Source organism: Anopheles coluzzii, chromosome 2, assembly GCF_943734685.1.
Source record: "Anopheles coluzzii chromosome 2, AcolN3, whole genome shotgun sequence".
Lineage (NCBI taxonomy): Eukaryota > Metazoa > Arthropoda > Insecta > Diptera > Culicidae > Anopheles > Anopheles coluzzii.
In genome coordinates this window covers 2,948,980-2,965,706 of record NC_064670.1, presented here as the reverse complement: position 1 = coordinate 2,965,706, position 16,727 = coordinate 2,948,980, and the positions used below count along the sequence as shown (strand labels likewise).

Sequence of the window (16,727 nt, the reverse complement as noted above, 5' to 3'; positions counted from 1 at the left end):
CTGTCAAAACGGTTTGCAACCGGCATTTTGCTATTTCCGAGTATCTGCTCAGATCGTTTGGTAGTGAAAGTACAGTCGAAATTGCACCGAGCAACATGTCGGAGTTGGAACAATTGGAAGAAGCCTACTCACAGCTGGTTGAGTTTGTGAAGGAACTAGAAAATGATCCTGATGATGATGCACCTGCGGCAACCGAACCATCCAACGACGAGCCGATCCCTTCCAAGGCCGTAGAAGTGGTAATGCAGGCAACTAACAAGGTCGTGAAGTCTTTGTGTATGTTTCACGAGTTTGAAATGGTGCTTCAAGATAAAATAGGTACGCGTCCGAATGGAGTCGTTTCTTTCCGACTTCTGGCTAATGTTTTGGGTCTTGTATTTCAGCTTCTTTGCATATCATCTCGAACGAGCTGATGCTTACCGGGTTGCATCTGCAGGAGCTGAACAATGAGATAGCGGAAACACGCAAAAAGGCCAACAAAGACAACTACGACAAATTGTTCGAGAGCTGCGAACCGTTCGTAGCTTCGATAGAGGAGCTTGAAACCGTTGCTGAATAAAGATGAATTTAGTGTTGTACGCCTGGTTTGACTATTTTATTAACACATCCGAATGCATGTACAAATCGCTGTTTGTGTGTATGTGCTTACTTGTTTTTTGAAGAACTTGACCGCCTTTTCTCTCCGAAACAGCGCTCTTGTTCGTTTTACTTTCCACCGACGGTGTAAGTATATGGTATAAAAAAGTCTTTTTCTACACAACGTGCTATCTGATACGATTTCTCTAACGCTATATATGTGTCTTCCAATGTGCACTTACCATCGGGCTGTTTCTTGTTTGATTTCTCCTGCAAAATCGCGTCCCAGTTTTGGAGCTGCTGCCGTTTCACAATCCTGTCGCTTCATATGACATTTCCTCGGGTTCTACAAGTATGCTAACTAATATAATACATCTAGCCTGCTGCGATGGTGGCCCGCCTCGGTGTTGTCCGTTTTGTAGAAATTGTCTCCTCAAAGATGCCTGCTTACAACACCATATCCTCAACACTGCTCCGTTCGGGACCGTGGATCTTCACCGATAATAATCGTTCCTTTTGCAATACATTCCTACTTTTCGATTAGCTGCACAGTGCTCGGGGCCTTGAGGAAGCCTGGACCAGAAGAAGAAATATAAGCGACTCGTATTGCACCAGCGTAAAGACGGAGGGAGTTTTCTTGCATCTGCCCTACAGGACGATGGGTTTTGCTCGCTTTTAACACATAAGTTATAACACAGTCATTCGTTTGAAATGGAAACTAAAGCATCGCCTCACGCCCGCCGCGTGACTACTTGTTCTTCAGGGCCATCGTACGGTGCGTCACGCGCCCACACAGCAGCCCAAAGATGAAGATGATGCCGATGAAGCTGAACAACACGAGCAAAAAGTAGTGCTTCGAGGGCGACGCAACCACCTGGTTGTACAGCTGATGGAGGCTTTCCGCCGGGGGAACAAACTGGGAATGGAGGAAGGAAGCGGAAACCGATTTAGTTTGAAAAGGCCTTCCAAGGCCACCTCCGTATTACTTACCGCAGCTGCATTCTGGAACATTTCCAAGCGGGTCAACAGCTTGTTCTTGCAATCATCCTCCAACGCTTTGCTCTCTCCTTGCAGTATTCCTTCCAAACATTTAAGTACTAAAAAGGGAGAGAAAAGTTGCAAAATTAACTTCATCATTCAGAAAATCGGGACCACACACTCGCCACGTGACTTACAGCGTCCATTGCCGCTTTGTATGTGGGAGCAGTATTTCAGCAAGTCTACCGAGCAAGCCCGCTGCAGCAACGGATCGGCATAGATGTCCGCCTTGCCCTCCTGAATCAGCTCAGCGACCTCCACCTTGCACGCCCGGTTAATCAACTTCTTGTCGATGAACGCCTGCTTCAGACACTCCTCGACTGCTCCATGGTCTTCGTTCGTGTCCGTCTCGGAAACGGCACTGCACAGCACCTGTATCTCATCGTGGCATACGCTCTGCAGCAGCGGGTTAAGCTTATAGTTCAGCGCCCGTTCGTGCAGCACCTCCGTCATCTGCTTTTCACACTCCGGCAGCAGTTTACCCTCGCGGAACCGAATCTTCAAACAATCGATCACCTTCCCGTTCAGCTCCTCGTTCTGCTTGGCGTTGCGTATGATGGGCGTACAGTATTCGGCAATGTTCTTCGAGCACGCCGTCTGCAACGCCGGATTAAACCGGTAGTCTAGATTCTGCTCGATCATCCGATTCACCACCACCAGATGGCAGCGATCGTCGAACAGTGTTTCGTCCTTGTGCAGCTTCAGGCAGTGGAGCATCTTGGAGGGTTCCGTATCGTGGCAGTACTGGCGAATCATGTCCTTGCAGGTGTTGAGCAGCGTGTAGTCCGTGGCACTGTCCGTGAGTTCCGACTTTTTGATGGAAAATATCTGATGATGGCACGCTTCCGTCAGATCGCCGTGGTGGGTTTGCAAGCACTCCAGCACCTATACACGATGGGAGAAAATTGACAGTGGCATTAGTTTTCGGCGGATAGCTGCTGGCGCTGTAGAACAGTTATAGTTATAAGCATTCCAATAGAAGCAATCGGAGCGGCAGTGAATGATGCAAAATTAATCGGGAACAGAAGACGACAGAATGAAGAATGAATGGGATAAAAGCGGGCACACTTGCATTGTTCGTATTCACCTGTCCCGAACCGTGCGGTATCTGTGGACAGTGGTGTGCAATGTCCTCCTTGCAGGCGGCCTTCAGCTTCGGATCGAAGTCGATGTTCTCGCGCTGCTGGTACAGCTGGGCGCGCACCTGCTGCCGGCACTCCTTCGGGATGGAATGTTTCGCCTCCTTGATCGTATCGTTGCGCATCACCTCGCTCAGGCAGGCCACCACCTCGTACTTGGTGGTGCATTTGCTGCAAAAGCGGGACACGTGCAGCCGGCACGCCTCCTTGAACTTGTACGTAAAGTGGAAGCTTTTGAGCGAGATGATCTGAAAGTGTTCGATCGCCGCCCGGCACTTGACGTCTTCGCGCATGTCCGGCAGATTCTTCGCCCCGATCAGACACTCCATCATGTCGCCCTCGTCGCGCCCGGTTTTCAGCACGTTCGCACAATGCTTCTCCATCGCATCGCCACACACGGACATGATGATGGGGTTCAGCTCGACGTGAGCGGCTTCCTCTTCGGTGTACCGGGAAACGGCCGCTTTGCAAGCCTCCTGCAGCTTCTCGAGATTGTCCTGCAGGCACTGCATCTCCTCTCCTTTGGCCGTTTTGTCGAAGCAAAAGTAGGCCAAATCGTCCAAACACTCGTCCTCCACCTCCGGTATGAGATCGACGGACTTTGCCCGCTGACGCATGACGCGCTTCACCTCTTGCAGGCATTCCGGCTTCAAGCGCATCTCTTCCTTCTCCGGGTAAGCGTACCGGTGCAGACAGGGCAGTATGAGCGGACCACGTTCCGGATCCATCTGCGCCGTGTCAAGATCGGCCCAGGTCTTTTTCGCTTTACAAAACCGGATCGCGTCGTCCTTGCAATTGCTACAAAAAGAAACATCAATCAACACATTCGTTGGCCCTTTCAAATCATGCGATCATGTAACTTACCGATAAAGCTGCGGATCTAGCTTAAAGTCCCGTGCCACAAAGTACTGTATCTGCAGCAGTGCCGATTCGCACTCCACGTTCATGTAGTTGGTGCCCAGTTTTTCCATCAAGCAGGACATTACCCTGGCATCGCCTCCATCCGTGTCGGAACAGGCAACGTCCACCACCGGCTTGCAAGCCTTTCGCAGCACGGGATCAACTCGCCAATCCTCCCCCACGTCCGTAATCTTCACCAGCGTTTCCAGCGCCCGCAGACACATGTCCGTGACACGCCTGTCCTTTTTCTTCTTCAACCGGGCGTGCTCCATCAGACAGTGGATGGTTTTTCCTCCCGCGTCCAGGTTGCTGCAAAACTTTTCAATGTCATTCTCACACCCGGTCAATATCTCGGGCGATAGTTTGTAGTCGTTCAGCAGCATCTTCCGGTGGTCGTTGATTTCGGCCACGCACTCCGGCATCAGCTTGGTGCTGTTCTTCTGTACCGCCTCGAGGCAGAGCAGGATCTGCGCCAGCCGCACATCCTTATCGTCGGACACGCCCCGCCTGCACCGGTACGTCTTGATGTCCTCCTTGCACGCGCGCGTAAGTCCGCGCGACACTTTGTAGTCGTGCACCACGAGCCGATCGCGGCGCAGCAGCTGCTGCTGGCAGTTTTTCGTCATATCCGGATCGTTCCGGTGCTTCATGAGACACTTGAGCAGCTGGGGCGATCCCGGTGCGAGTGACTGGCAGAAGCGGAATGCATCGTTCACGCACGCCACATCCAGCTGCCGATCGAGCGTAATGTCTTCCGACTGAACTTCGGACAGATGGAGCACCTCGCGCTTGCACTCCTCGTTCAGGTTGTCCAGCGAGCTTTGCAGGCAGGCAACCGTTTCACCCTGGGACATCTTTTCCCGATCGTTGCCAGCGGCAACCCGGCCACAGCCCAGCGCTTCAATGTCGCGCGTACAGTGCGCAAGGAAACGCTTAATGAACCGGTAGTCGGAGAAGGCCACCCATTCCAGGCGCTTTATGTAGTTGATGCAACCGTTGCCTTTCGCCGCGCTTCGATGGTCGATGATGCAGGCCAAGTACTGGCCCGGCTCTTCGCTCTGGGAGCACGGGAACTGCTGAAAGTCCTTCGGGCACCCTTTCTGTATCAAGCGCTTCAGGTTCGCATCGTCCATTAGGGCCGTCGTATGCAGCCAGATCATATGTTGGCATTCCGGCTCGAGACTGTCGATCTGCTCCGGATGCAGTGACTGGACGCACTCCAGCGCTTTAATGTCTTCCGCCGTCGAGGCACTCTTCGGGCAGAGCGTTTTCAGCTGTGCGCACGCTGGCTCGTCGATCAGCTTCACCGGACTGGACAAGGGCACTCCCGCTCCGCGGCACTGCCCAGCAAGGGTAGCGACGAGCACCGCCCAAACAATTGTTACCACACTCATGCTGGTTGTTTTGTGCATTGCCGGTTGAAGTTCCACTGCAGTTGCTGTTGGGTGGGGGGTGCCGCCGGTGTTACAAACGGGCCAATTCACACGCCCCGTGCACCCGCCGTGTACGCGTAATTACCAGCTCCGACAATCGTTCACGATGGCTGCCTCTGCACAGCGACACATAATCATCACCAAGCGGCACTTGTTCTTCCAGACCAGTGGGAAGGGCCGGATATGGGATACTGTACACTTTATTGCGGGGAGCACTTTTCTCTACCGTAAATTGACCGCAATCATTGAGGACAAGAGCACGAAATGCGAAGACGTGTCAGCGCAGTGTGTATTTTTATTTACTCCTCTCGCGGCTTGCGATTGTGGTTCTTCCGCGGAAAAAAGAATCCCGAGTTCATTGACAGTTCTAGCGGCATCGCGTAGTGCGTTTTTGTCCCGTGCGATGCAATGTCCAGCATGCAACAGATGAGAAGCGATTTTCATTTTCCACTGGCATTTCCTTTGTTCATTAATGTTGGATCTTTTTTGTAGCTTTTAAAAGAGTGGCTGGATTAGAAAATGTTTTATCAAAGGTAAATTAGAACAAGAAACCTCTCACCAATGTTTGTCATCCAAGCGACCGTTGACGGAACGTGTCGTGTCGGTGTTAACAGCTGCGTTGACAGTCGGTGCAATCGTACGGGACGATTCTGTGTAAATAAACCCGGCAACAAGCGGCACGAAACGGCTTGCATCCTCCATGAATCGTATCGGTTTGGTGCGTTTGGAAAAAGTACCATGAATCTGAGGGGCAAGGAAAAGTACAATTCCGTTAACCATTTGACTGGGCTAGCACAGTGTCTGATCGATAGGAATACAATCATTGATCTTCGCAATGAAACGATGGTGGCAGGAACGATCGTCGACGTCGATGGGTTCGTATGTGCGGTGTGGTGTGGGCGCCAAAATAGGCCATCCCAAAGACGCTGAAAAGAATGCATGGGTTGGATTCGTTTTAGGTACATGAACGTAACGATGGAAAATGCGGTCTACGTCGATCAACTAGGGCGGCAGTATCCGTTGGACAATTTTATGGTCTACTCCAAGTACATTAGATACATACACATTCCGAAAGACGTAAGTATTACCACCAACCGATTACGGTTTAGTTTGCTATTTTCTTTTACTGTACAAAAATTCGCGATTAGAAGACGGTTTTCCGTACGCAGTGATGAATACAGAGTTGATGTACGCTGATAAAAAAAGTATGCCAACAGCTGATCCATTTGACAGCCACTGTGTTCGACGTGAGGCCGTCCTTGATCAAAACAAAAACACACTCCGCAGCGAGCGAGCTGCGATTGAACGTAGTTGGCAAGGGTTTTGTGGCAACTGCACAGTACACGTTGCCAGTTTTTGGGTGGCTGCAGTAGAATTGCAGCAGTGCAGTAGTAGTGAGTTCGATCGAGTCGCGCTGCAAAGACGTCACCGATGTTCAAGTGGGAAAGTGATGAGATGATACTCGATATCGCTGACGACACGCTGTCGAGTCAAGTGTGTTGAAGTAATAGAACAACGAAAACGGACTCACTCAAGCGTATGAATCAACGGCACTGGTCGATGGCAAACCCCTTCATTTGGATTAGCGTGACCCTTGAACGGAGGTGCTACGGAATTTATTTCGGGAACTTCGTAAAATCGCCTTGACGCGATTGAGCTACTTGGATCGGGGTCTCTTGGCGTGTATCAGTGTGCTTGGGTAGACTAATCGATAGCCTATCCTCCTCCTCCCCGCGGCCGACCGTGATATCATTCCCGTGAGACAAACGCTGTGCCACACATATCGGGTTTGTGGGGCGAATCTTTTCGTGGATCGTTGATTGGCCTCGTAAATAGCATTACGTAAAAAGCATCCCCCGCGACAACAGCGAGGTCGCGTTCGTTTTTGTATGATTCTCCCCGTGAACAATGCCACCCCGTCCCACTCATTGACCGTCCCGTGCTCAACCTTGTGGCTGTTGTTTTGAATCGACGAAGGGGCGACCGTGTGTGTTTGTTTTGGATTGATATGATTGTGGGCAGCAGCGAACGGCGGTGGTAAAGCGAGCAAACAGAACATCTATTGCGCGAAAGCGAGACAATCGTACAATCGCGTACAGGCGTGCTCCCGAGTGTGCAAAGCGCAAAAACAGAGTCACGCGGTCGGGCGGATATTTGCGCGAGAGTGAAAAAGCTTTGTGCGCGTGTGCGTGTGGTGCGCTACGACCCTACTAGCAATGAGAATGTAAAAGTGTGCGTCTTTCAGGCGAGGGGCATGTAGAAGCAGGGGGAGACGGCTGGAAATACGCGGAATTGCTCAGAGGCGAGAGCGTGTTTTGCTTTCTACACAGTTTTCGCACTTACACAATCACACATGTGTGAATGTGTGCGTTCACTTTCAGCCTGCGCGCTCAGTTTGGTTTGCTCGCAGCGGCTTGCTGGTGTCGGTGTCTCGCTCGCACTAGTGCAGCGAGTGTTCCTCGTGCGTTCCCTTTCTTGCTACCACACAAAATCGTCAGTACAGTTCAAACCTTCGCAGTGTGAGGCCGCGCGCGTTTTAGCCTAAGTCCCGGGCGCTCGATGTAATTTGAAGTGAAGTGTTGAAGTGTTATTTATTTCAATTCACATTATTACGGCCTCGGTCGTATTTTCAAGTGTTGAAGTGTTGTGCGCATTGAAATAAAGCAGCGATAATCTTTCATAATTCAACATGAATATGTAAATTATGCTGCTTTATTTCAATGCTTTTTTTTACAGTATTCAACATAAACAACATACCGGCAGTAAGGCGGGTGCTTGAAGTGACGATTTTTTTTTATTATTTATAATAAAAATATGTGTGGTTTTGTGGCAAGTTTGTGGTTAGCGATGTGTGGAACTATGCCTTAAGTTTCAATAAAGTGTTAAAATATCAAACGAGTTTGATGTGTTTAAATTTATTTCGATGCATGCGATTTTATTACGCAGCAAATCTAAGTGAACGAAAGCGCACAGCGCACAACGCGCAACGAAAGAAACGAGGGGGAGGGGTGTTCAGCGCAGCGCGCAAGTGCGGCAACAGCGCAGCGCAAACCGAAAGAAACGCGAGAGAGCAAGAACAGCTGATCCGCGCATCCAGCGCAGCGCGAGAGGAAAAAAACGGGAGGGAGGGGGTATCAGCTGATCAGCTGTTTTGTATCGCGAGAGCGCCCCATGTAATTTGAAGGCAAACGAGAGAGCGCTGCGCGCGCTTACTCTCAATTCGGAAAAAAATCGCTTCCGCTCGACTATGGCGGACAATACAACTTCGACCGAACCCCTTCCCCCTGTTTCTACATGCCCCTCGCCTGTAAATTTCGCTCTCTTTGTCTGTCGGGGACCCTACTAGCAATGAGAATGTAAAAGTGTGCGTCTTTCAGGCGAGGGGCATGTAGAAGCAGGGGGAGACGGTTGGAAATACGCGGAATTACGCGGCGGCGAGAGCGTGTTTTGCTTTCTACACAGTTTTTGCACTCACACAATCACACATGTGTGAATGTGTGCGTTCACTTTCAGCCAGCGCACTCAGTTTGGTTTTCTCGCAGCGGCTTGCTGGTGTCGGTGTCTCGCTCGCACTAGTGCAGCGAGTGTTCCTCGTGCGTTCCCTTTCTTGCTACCACACAAAATCGTCAGTACAGTTCAAGTCTTCGCAGCGTGAGGCAGCGCGCGTTTTAGCCTAAGTCCCGGGCGCTCGATGTAATTTGAAGTGAAGTGTTGAAGTGTTATTTATTTCAATTCACATTATTACGGCCTCGGTCGTATTTTCAAGTGTTGAAGTGTTGTGCGCATTGAAATAAAGCAGCGTTAATCTTTCATAATTCAACATGAATATGTAAATTATGCTGCTTTATTTCAATGCTTTTTTTACAGTATTCAACATACACAACATACAGGCAGTAAGGCGGGTGCTTGAAGTGACGATTTTTTTAATTATTTATAATAAAAAATATGTGTGGTTTTGTGACAAGATTGTGGTTAGCGATGTGTGGAACTGTGCCTTAAGTTTCAATAAAGTGTTAAAATATCAAACGAGTTTGATGTGTTTAAGTTTTATTTCGATGCATGCGATTTTATTACGCTGCAAATCAAAGTGAACGAAAGCGCACAGCGCACAACGCGTAACGAAAGAAACGGGGGGGAGGGGTTGTCCAGCGCTACGCGCAAAGTGCGGCAACAGCGCAGCGCAAACCGAAAAGAACGCACGGGAGGGGGTGTTCAGCGCAGCGCGCAAGTGCGGCAACAGCGCAGTGCAAACCGAAAGAAACGCGAGAGAGCAAGAACAGCTGATCCGCGCATCCAGCGCAGCGCGAGAGGAAAAAAACGGGAGGGAGGGGTATCAGCTGATCAGCTGTTTTGTATCGCGAGAGCGCCCCGTGTAATTTGAAGGCATGCGAGAGAGCGCTGCGCGCGCTCACTCTCAATTCGGAAAAAAATCACTGCGCCTCGACTATGGCGGCCAATACAAAATCGACCGAACCCCTTCCCCCTGTTTCTACATGCCCCTCGCCTGTAAATTTCGCTCTCTTTGTCTGTAGGGGATGTTTTGGTGAATGGGGTGTGTTGGTTGGTGGGCGAATTAAAATAAATCTCGAACGGGTACGGGTGTGTGTGCGCGCAAGAAGAAGCAACAAAAGAAGAAGACATGAAGTCGTTAACCGTTGGAATTCTGGGCCGCTGCGGTACAGGTGCGGGCCTGTTCGGTGGCAGTCGCTCGTCGGAAGTAATCGCAGCAAGTTTACCATTTGTCCGCGCCATCACCACCACCACCACTACCACCACTACAGGCGGTACAGCAACGGCGGCAGCTGGTTGTCAAGTGAGCTGTCAAAACATTGGCGCCTCGTTGCAGTTGTGTTCGCGCACCGCGATACCGTGGCATTTCGGACGGACGACGGGACAACGGTTCTATTCGCGCTACTCAGCCAACCGCATCATGACCGGGGCGGACACGTTCAGCTTTGCCGACTACGACTGCGTCGGGTTCGATCTGGACAACACGCTGCTGCGCTACCGGATCGGTGAGATGATCGAGCTGGAGTACCGCACGGTGGCCCGGTTTCTGGTCGAGCAGCGTGGCTATGCCGGGCGACATTTGCTGCAGCCGCTCGACAAGGACTTCCTGCAGCGCGGGCTAATCATTGACTTTCACCGGGGAAACATCCTGAAGCTCGACCCGGACGGTGTCATTCAGCAGGCGACGCACGGCACCAAGCGCATGGCGGACGAGGAAATCCGCGCCTACTACGGCGACGAGAAGCGGTGGGAGGTGACGAACGAGTACTGTCGGAACATGCTCGTCGCGTGGAACGGCCCACTGTCGGAGCAGATACGCACGGTGCTGGATTACTTCGACATCTGCGCCACGCTGCTGTTCGGCCGCGTGATCGATACGCTGGACGAGGACGCGCACGAGCGCATCGGACGGTACAACGTGTGGCCCGACATTCTCGACGGGCTGGTGTACATGTACTCGAGGGACCACTTCGGTGCCAACATCGGCGGCTACTTCGAGGCGCTGAAGGCCAACCCGGAGCGGTACCTGCAGAAAGCGTCCCCCGAGCTGGTGCGCTGGTTGCGCGAGCTGAAGAAAACGAAAACCACCTTCCTGGTGACCGGATCGCATATCGATTTCGCCAACTTTACCGCATCGTACGCGTACGGTCCCGACTGGCCCGAGCTGTTCGATGTGGTGGTTGGGTTCGCCAAGAAGCCGGGCTTCTTTACCGCGGGCAAGCCGTTCGTGCGGCTGGAAGGCCACGACGAGACGGAACCGCTGACGGCCGGCCAGCTGGAACGGTACGGCGTCTACTCGCAGGGCAACTGGCGCGATTTGACCGTGCTGCTGGGTAAGATCTGCCACAAGTCCAGCCCGCGCTATCTGTACGTGGGCGACAATCTCATACAGGACATGTACACGCCGTCCAAGTACACGACGGCCGACACGGTGGCGATCGTGGAGGAGATGGAAGCGGAAGGTATGCGCGATTGCGATGCGGGCCATCCGGACGCACCGTACATCGTGTCCAAGTTCTGGGGATCGTTCTTCACCACCCGGTCGGGACCGGGCGTGGAGGATGCGTCGCTGTGGGCGGGCCTGATAAAGCAGCACGCCAAGATTTGCGTCCCGTCGATGGATGAGGTGGCCAAGTATCCGATCGATCATTGCTACAACAGCTTCACGGAGAACGTTAGCTGCAACGGTTACTATCCGGCCGAGCCGCTGAAGTTGGTCAACAATTGAAGCGCTGGCACGCTATCTTTTGCTACTGTTTGTACTGTTTATGGTCTGTTTGTAGTTGAGCGTGTGTAGTAGAGCTGAAGTGTGTTTTTAGGGCACAGGAGACAAAGTGTACGTGATTGCATTTGGCATTTGGGTACACAAACAGTACCCTCTCAAGCAAGGACAAGATAAATAGCAAAACTTGAATGTTGATAGCGTAATAGTTGCAGCCCTTCAACCTCTGCGAACCTACAATAACAGTATCTATCGTTTGTGAGCGTTTACGACAGCGCTCAAAGTATTCTAAAGAGCGTAACCGCTGGAAGGTTTGACGTTGGTAGGTTAGAAATAGTTTCCGAACTATACCCTTTTGCGAATCGCGCTATCTTGACTCCCTTTTTCCTACGTTTACCAACATCCCCACTACAGTCAAACTTCTCTGACACATACAATGTTTTTATCTATGTTAGTAAAACCAGCCACAGCCCGAGAAAAGATTGTTTGTGCGATGAATGGGATGATCTTTCGATGTAATTTATCGCACCTCCCCCCCATTGTAAATGTCTGATGACGCCGTTGATCGTGGCAGAAAGCGCATTATTCAAAGATCAGCAGTGTACGAGCGACGACGACGAAATGCACAAAATAATGCCGAAAACAAAGCATTCGTGTGTTAAAAATAATATTATTACGTTCTGGTTTGCAGTGAACAAATATGAGGCCATAAAAAGTAGCTCAAAGCTACCATTCCCTTTTAGGTTGTGTCTGTGGTCAGGCGAAGAAACGGAATTAACGATATTTAAAAAAAAACTAGCTTCAAGCTCTGTTAATCTGAAAGATTAAAGTCCAACGAGACTTTCACGTTTAGCAGGTTTTTTTTTCTCTGTTCTGTCGAACCAATCCAAATTTTACATCATGTTCTTGAGATTAACCAAGCGGCTGTCAAACCCCGGCGGAAGATTACAAACCATGCTAGCGGGCAAGCTGATAAACAAAAAAAAAACAATAATTAGATAGTAATGAAGGTGTGTAGTGTATTCTGCTCACATGTGAAACATGTCGAACTGCAAATAAATAAAGTAAACGGAAGCAAAAAGACAGCTAAACGTACAAAAATCCGTACAAGCATTGTGTGTCTGCTTAGACGTTGTTTTTGCTGCATAACAGATAAAATCCTATTTTTGTTTGCTTCGTGATAATCTCATCACTCTTCTACTACTCTCACCCACAGGTTAAAATACTTCCATCGTTTGAGAATTATTTGAGCTCAATGGCGGGTCCGCAGCGTGGTGAAAAGAAGAAGCTTACATTCAGAGAAAAGCGGACCAAAATGAGTAACCTCAACACGATGATGGAAAACAACATGACGAGCAGCAAATAGTGCAGGAATTTTAAGAGAATTATACGTTTATTGCCATCGTCACTTGCGATTTATGATGCTGTTGGGTACGGCAGTTGCCTTACTCTGAATACTCTTCATAGAAAGAAGAAAAAATACAATTGAGTACGAAAAATACATATCATTCGGTAAGCGTAAGTACAAAACTGTTCCATAAAAGCGTCTTCACACCATTTCCACCGCCATGGCGACACCCATACCGCCGCCAACGCACAAGGATGCAACACCCTTCTTGCCGCCTGTTCGCTTGAGTGCGTAGAGCAGCGTAACCAGTACTCGGCAGCCTGCAAAACAAGACACAAAGACATTAGACGAGGAAGTGCTAGTGGTGGAAGTTTGGAATTGTCACGGAGGCCTACCCGAAGCTCCAATGGGATGTCCGAGAGCGATGGCTCCTCCACCAACGTTAACCTTGGCCGGGTCCACACCAAGACCCTTGTTGACGGCCAGTGCCTGGGCTGCGAATGCCTCGTTCAGCTCAAACAGATCGACCTCCTCCAGCTTCCAGCCGGCTTTTTGAAGCTGCAATCAAAGGACATTATTGCGTGAAAGGAGGCTTCAAAATGTACAGCAAAATCCACACTTACCACAGCCTGTACGGCCGAGATCGGTCCGGCGCCCATCGTTTTCGGACATATTCCCGTTTGCGCGTAGGCAACGATCTTTGCCATCGGTTTGGCGTTTCGCTTTTGAACCTCCTCGCCGGACATCAGCAGCACGGCGGCGGCAGAATCGTTAATACCGGACGCGTTACCGGGCGTAACGGTACCGTCCTTAATGAAGCACGGCCGCAGCTTGGCCAGCCCTTCCGCCGTGGTACCATGCTTAGGGTACTCGTCCACCGCAAACTTGATCGTTTCCTTGCGGCCCGCCACCTCCACCGGTACGATCTCCTCGGTAAAGTATCCTTTCTGTTGAGATTCTTCAGCCAGCTGTTGGCTCTTGGCGGCGAATGCATCCTGCGCCTCTCGGCCAATGTCGAACTCTTTGGCTAGATTTTCCGCCGTAATGCCCATGTGCAGATCGTAGAACGCATCTGTCAGGCCGTCGTTCAGCATCGAATCGACCATCTTGGCCTCGCCCATTTTGGTGCCACTGCGCATATGCATCACATGCGGTGCCTTGGACATGGACTCTTGTCCGCCAGCGACGACGACGGTAGCATCACCGGCCCGGATCGCCTGATAGCCGAGGGCAACCGTTTTCAGACCGGAACCGCACAGCATGTTGATGTTGTACGCTGGGACTTCCTTCGGTACGCCCGCTTTAATGGAAGCCTGGCGGGCCGGGTTCTGTCCCTGGCCGGCCGTTAGGGCTTGGCCGAGAATGACCTCGCTCACATCGGCCGGATCGACGCTGGCTCGCTGTAGCACTTCTTTCACGGCCACCGCACCAAGATCGGCGGCACTAAGCGACGCGAGTGTGCCCATGAAATTACCTGCAAATCAATTAATGCTCATTAGCAAACCGGGTTTTACGCGTCGTTAGTAAGGTTTCATGTAGAAAAAAAGGTTTTAAATAAGCAAATGCGAGATCATTAGCGGTTTGATGCGTTTTTTGCCTCTCGATTTGTATTACAATAAGTCGTAGCTGTACTACGTCTTAGAAACCTTTTGCTTGTTACATAAACATTAAAATGTTTCTATTCGCATTCAAATTCCGGCGGTGATTTATTCCACCCACAAAGGAAACGCTATTGATCCTCTCTATTCAGTCGGTGATAACAAATTTACATCCCACCTCCCGCGGGGTCTGTTACATAAAGAGAGAAACCGAGCGTATCGTGTCATCTCGGGATTTGTCAAAGGTAAACCAATCCCTGCCCGTGTTATCGTTGCTGATGCAAGAGGATGCGTATGCAACACGACACGAACCGATCATACCGTTGGGCATCACGTAACGGCATGTTTGTGCCTGACCCACAAAAAAACCAACCCAATGTGCCCGTTGGCGCACACGTGGAAAGAAAGTGTACCGAATGTTTTGTTTTATTACTTTGTAGCACCGTAGCAATGCAGGTACACGGCGTTTGAAACATTCCATTACCTACCGATCGGGGTTCTGGCGGCCGACACGATGAAAACTTCTCCTGCTGACGTCATTTTGAAGCGAGCTTTCGCGCGTAGTGTAATTTAACACACCGTTAAGTTATGTGTTTTTATCAAAAACTGTCGAATCTCGCCAACTGCGATTCGATAAATGCACCGATAAGCAAAGGGTTACACAAAGCACACGATAACTGGTAGGGTAAAATAAAAGAGGAAAACGCCGCTACCAGATGACAGGACCGCAACACGTCAGCGTGCTTTCTCGCGCAAGTGAACTTTACGAATGGAAATCAAACATTTTCACCACCGTCAGGTTCAATGCTGTGCTGTGTGGATGCGGCACACGAAACGGGTTTTTTTTTCTCCAATACGCTTTTATCCCCTCCACGGAACGGGTTTCTGTGGGGAGTGTTGGTTTGCGCAACGTGCTTGTTGAATAACACAGTGTGCCGGGAGGGTGGTGGGTAGGGGGTTTTGAATGAATCGAACACCACGGCAGTCGGCAAGTTGTTTACAACCGCAATTCGTAGAATGAGAGGTACTGCCAGGAACAGTATTTTGACAATAGCCGTGCAATGGAACGGAATAGTGCGGCGGTGGAGGAATAATAGCGAAAAACCGTTCTTTAAAAATGGTAGAACGTGTTATGATTTAAGAGTTGTGCATAGGATTTTTTAAAGTGCATTTAAATAGCTCCAGGAGAGTGTGAATATCACTTGCATAACCTTCTATAGAAGAGCAAATAATGGACAAACTCTGATCAATGGTAAACTAACACATTACTACTATTGTTACTTCTTGTTCTTATGCCCAACTACTCATATTGTCCGTAGTTGCGCTAAATATTATAAAATATGATTGTTTCTAATTTTCAGTGTGAATGCGCTGCGCGTACGCCCTTACCAACCAGCATTGAACGTCGCACTATAAACGCACTGTAAGCGTCAAATGGGCAATCCGTTGCCCTTCGAATATCCGGCGGTGTCTGTCGGAATGGGCACGGATAAGCGAGGCCGTTCACTACCAAAAACAACGTGTGGCTGTGCGGTCGTGTGGCTGCTGTGCGTGTCCGGACTTGTGCAAGAAGAAAGAAGAGAGAGAGAAAAAAGTTCAGACCAGAAGCCAGAGTACGTGTAAAAGAAAAGAATCTTCCTCAACGCAAAAGTCACACCAGCCATTCGTGCATGTGTGTAGTCTCTGCAAAAGAAAGTTGTTAGTTTTCTCCCCCGCCTTTTTATCTTTACCAAAACCTCCAATTTGCAAAGTGCCTGTGTGTGTGTATGTGTGCGTACGGTTGGGGTGATTATTGCACACATTTTGCGACCCGCAAACCGCTCGGAAAGGTCACGGCTCTGTGTGCAAACGCGAAGCGAATTTGGCCGAAGAATTGCAAAAAGAAACTCCTCCCTTAGACGGTTTGACGACGGGCACCTTAGCAGCAACAGCAGCAGTAGCAGCAGTCGCAGCCTTTCCCGTTGTCGTCATTGCTGTAATTATCGCTGTCAGATATATACGCATCCCATTGCGCTTGTTCCGAGAAAAGCGAAACGACCTGCTTCGCCTGCTCGCTCTCGTCGTCGTCAGGTTTGGTTTTGATAGTGTGCGTCTGTGTGTGTGCGTGTGTGCTTGTGTGTGTGTCGCGTCCACCCGCGCGCGCGAGCCTAGCAGAGTGTGTGGTGCGGATTGCGTATATTCCGTGGCCGCCGCTCTTTCCGGGCAGGTGTGTGTAGTACAGTGGTGGTGTGTAACCCGACCGGAGTGAGTGCGTTCGACGGGAGGCAAAGAAATACTCGCACACAGCAGCTGAGCCGATCGATCCCGGGATAGAGGGTGTGCGTGCCGTGTATCCCCCTCCCCTGTCTGAGTTTTTGTAGGGAAAAAATAAGAAGTAAAAAAAAAGGCAGAAAAAGGCTCCATAAGGGTTGAATTCTTTAGCCGCGAAAGTATTTTATACACGAAAGTAATCGACCCAAGTGT

General features: G+C 50.3%; 6 protein-coding genes across 14 annotated transcripts in view; 4 read left to right on the top strand and 2 right to left on the bottom strand.

The window, feature by feature from the left end:
• Positions 1 to 22: 22 nt before the first annotated feature.
• LOC120949586 (uncharacterized) lies at positions 23 to 578 on the top strand. The gene is made up of 2 exons (XM_040366979.2): positions 23 to 318; positions 384 to 578. Exons 1-2 carry the CDS (start codon positions 96 to 98, stop codon positions 557 to 559), a joined length of 399 nt encoding a protein of 132 aa, XP_040222913.2. The 5' UTR covers positions 23 to 95; the 3' UTR covers positions 560 to 578.
• Positions 567 to 5,735, bottom strand: LOC120949579 (Golgi apparatus protein 1). 3 transcript variants are annotated; one of them, XM_049606550.1, is made up of 6 exons: positions 5,646 to 5,735; positions 3,618 to 5,578; positions 2,687 to 3,551; positions 1,752 to 2,499; positions 1,567 to 1,673; positions 567 to 1,492 (listed from the first exon to the last, which is right to left on the bottom strand). In XM_049606550.1, exons 2-6 carry the CDS (start codon positions 5,063 to 5,065, stop codon positions 1,325 to 1,327), a joined length of 3,336 nt encoding a protein of 1,111 aa, XP_049462507.1. In that variant the 5' UTR covers positions 5,066 to 5,578; positions 5,646 to 5,735; the 3' UTR covers positions 567 to 1,324. The 3 variants fall into 3 exon arrangements, with proteins under 3 accessions (XP_049462507.1, XP_040222904.2, XP_040222903.2); XM_040366970.2 differs by having other exon boundaries at positions 2,702 to 3,551; XM_040366969.2 differs by lacking the exon at positions 5,646 to 5,735 and having other exon boundaries at positions 3,618 to 5,579.
• Positions 5,736 to 5,824: 89 nt separating this feature from the next.
• On the top strand, positions 5,825 to 12,726 carry LOC120949585 (U7 snRNA-associated Sm-like protein LSm10). Its single transcript, XM_040366978.2, has 3 exons — positions 5,825 to 5,961; positions 6,046 to 6,163; positions 12,535 to 12,726. The coding sequence occupies exons 1-3, from the start codon at positions 5,825 to 5,827 to the stop codon at positions 12,682 to 12,684; spliced, it is 405 nt and encodes a 134-aa protein (XP_040222912.2). The 3' UTR covers positions 12,685 to 12,726.
• On the top strand, positions 8,040 to 12,428 carry LOC120949582 (5'-nucleotidase domain-containing protein 1). The gene is made up of 2 exons (XM_049606552.1): positions 8,040 to 8,779; positions 8,954 to 12,428. The coding sequence occupies exon 2, from the start codon at positions 9,726 to 9,728 to the stop codon at positions 11,322 to 11,324; it is 1,599 nt and encodes a 532-aa protein (XP_049462509.1). The 5' UTR covers positions 8,040 to 8,779; positions 8,954 to 9,725; the 3' UTR covers positions 11,325 to 12,428.
• LOC120949583 (acetyl-CoA acetyltransferase, cytosolic) lies at positions 12,693 to 15,247 on the bottom strand. Its single transcript, XM_040366975.2, has 4 exons — positions 14,753 to 15,247; positions 13,290 to 14,140; positions 13,062 to 13,224; positions 12,693 to 12,986 (listed from the first exon to the last, which is right to left on the bottom strand). Exons 1-4 carry the CDS (start codon positions 14,802 to 14,804, stop codon positions 12,868 to 12,870), a joined length of 1,185 nt encoding a protein of 394 aa, XP_040222909.2. The 5' UTR covers positions 14,805 to 15,247; the 3' UTR covers positions 12,693 to 12,867.
• Positions 15,248 to 15,754: 507 nt separating this feature from the next.
• LOC120948620 (capping protein inhibiting regulator of actin dynamics) overlaps positions 15,755 to 16,727 on the top strand; it is a 98,083-nt gene continuing 97,110 nt past the window's right edge. For 3 of the 7 annotated variants that reach the window (XM_049606754.1, XM_040365171.2, XM_040365165.2), the window contains exon 1: positions 15,755 to 15,877. The gene's annotated coding sequence lies outside the window, so the exon portion shown is untranslated. Of the gene's footprint in view, positions 15,963 to 16,508; positions 16,583 to 16,727 lie in introns of those variants that run through there. The other 4 variants (XM_040365166.2, XM_049606751.1, XM_040365167.2 and 1 more) reach the window with 4 other exon arrangements.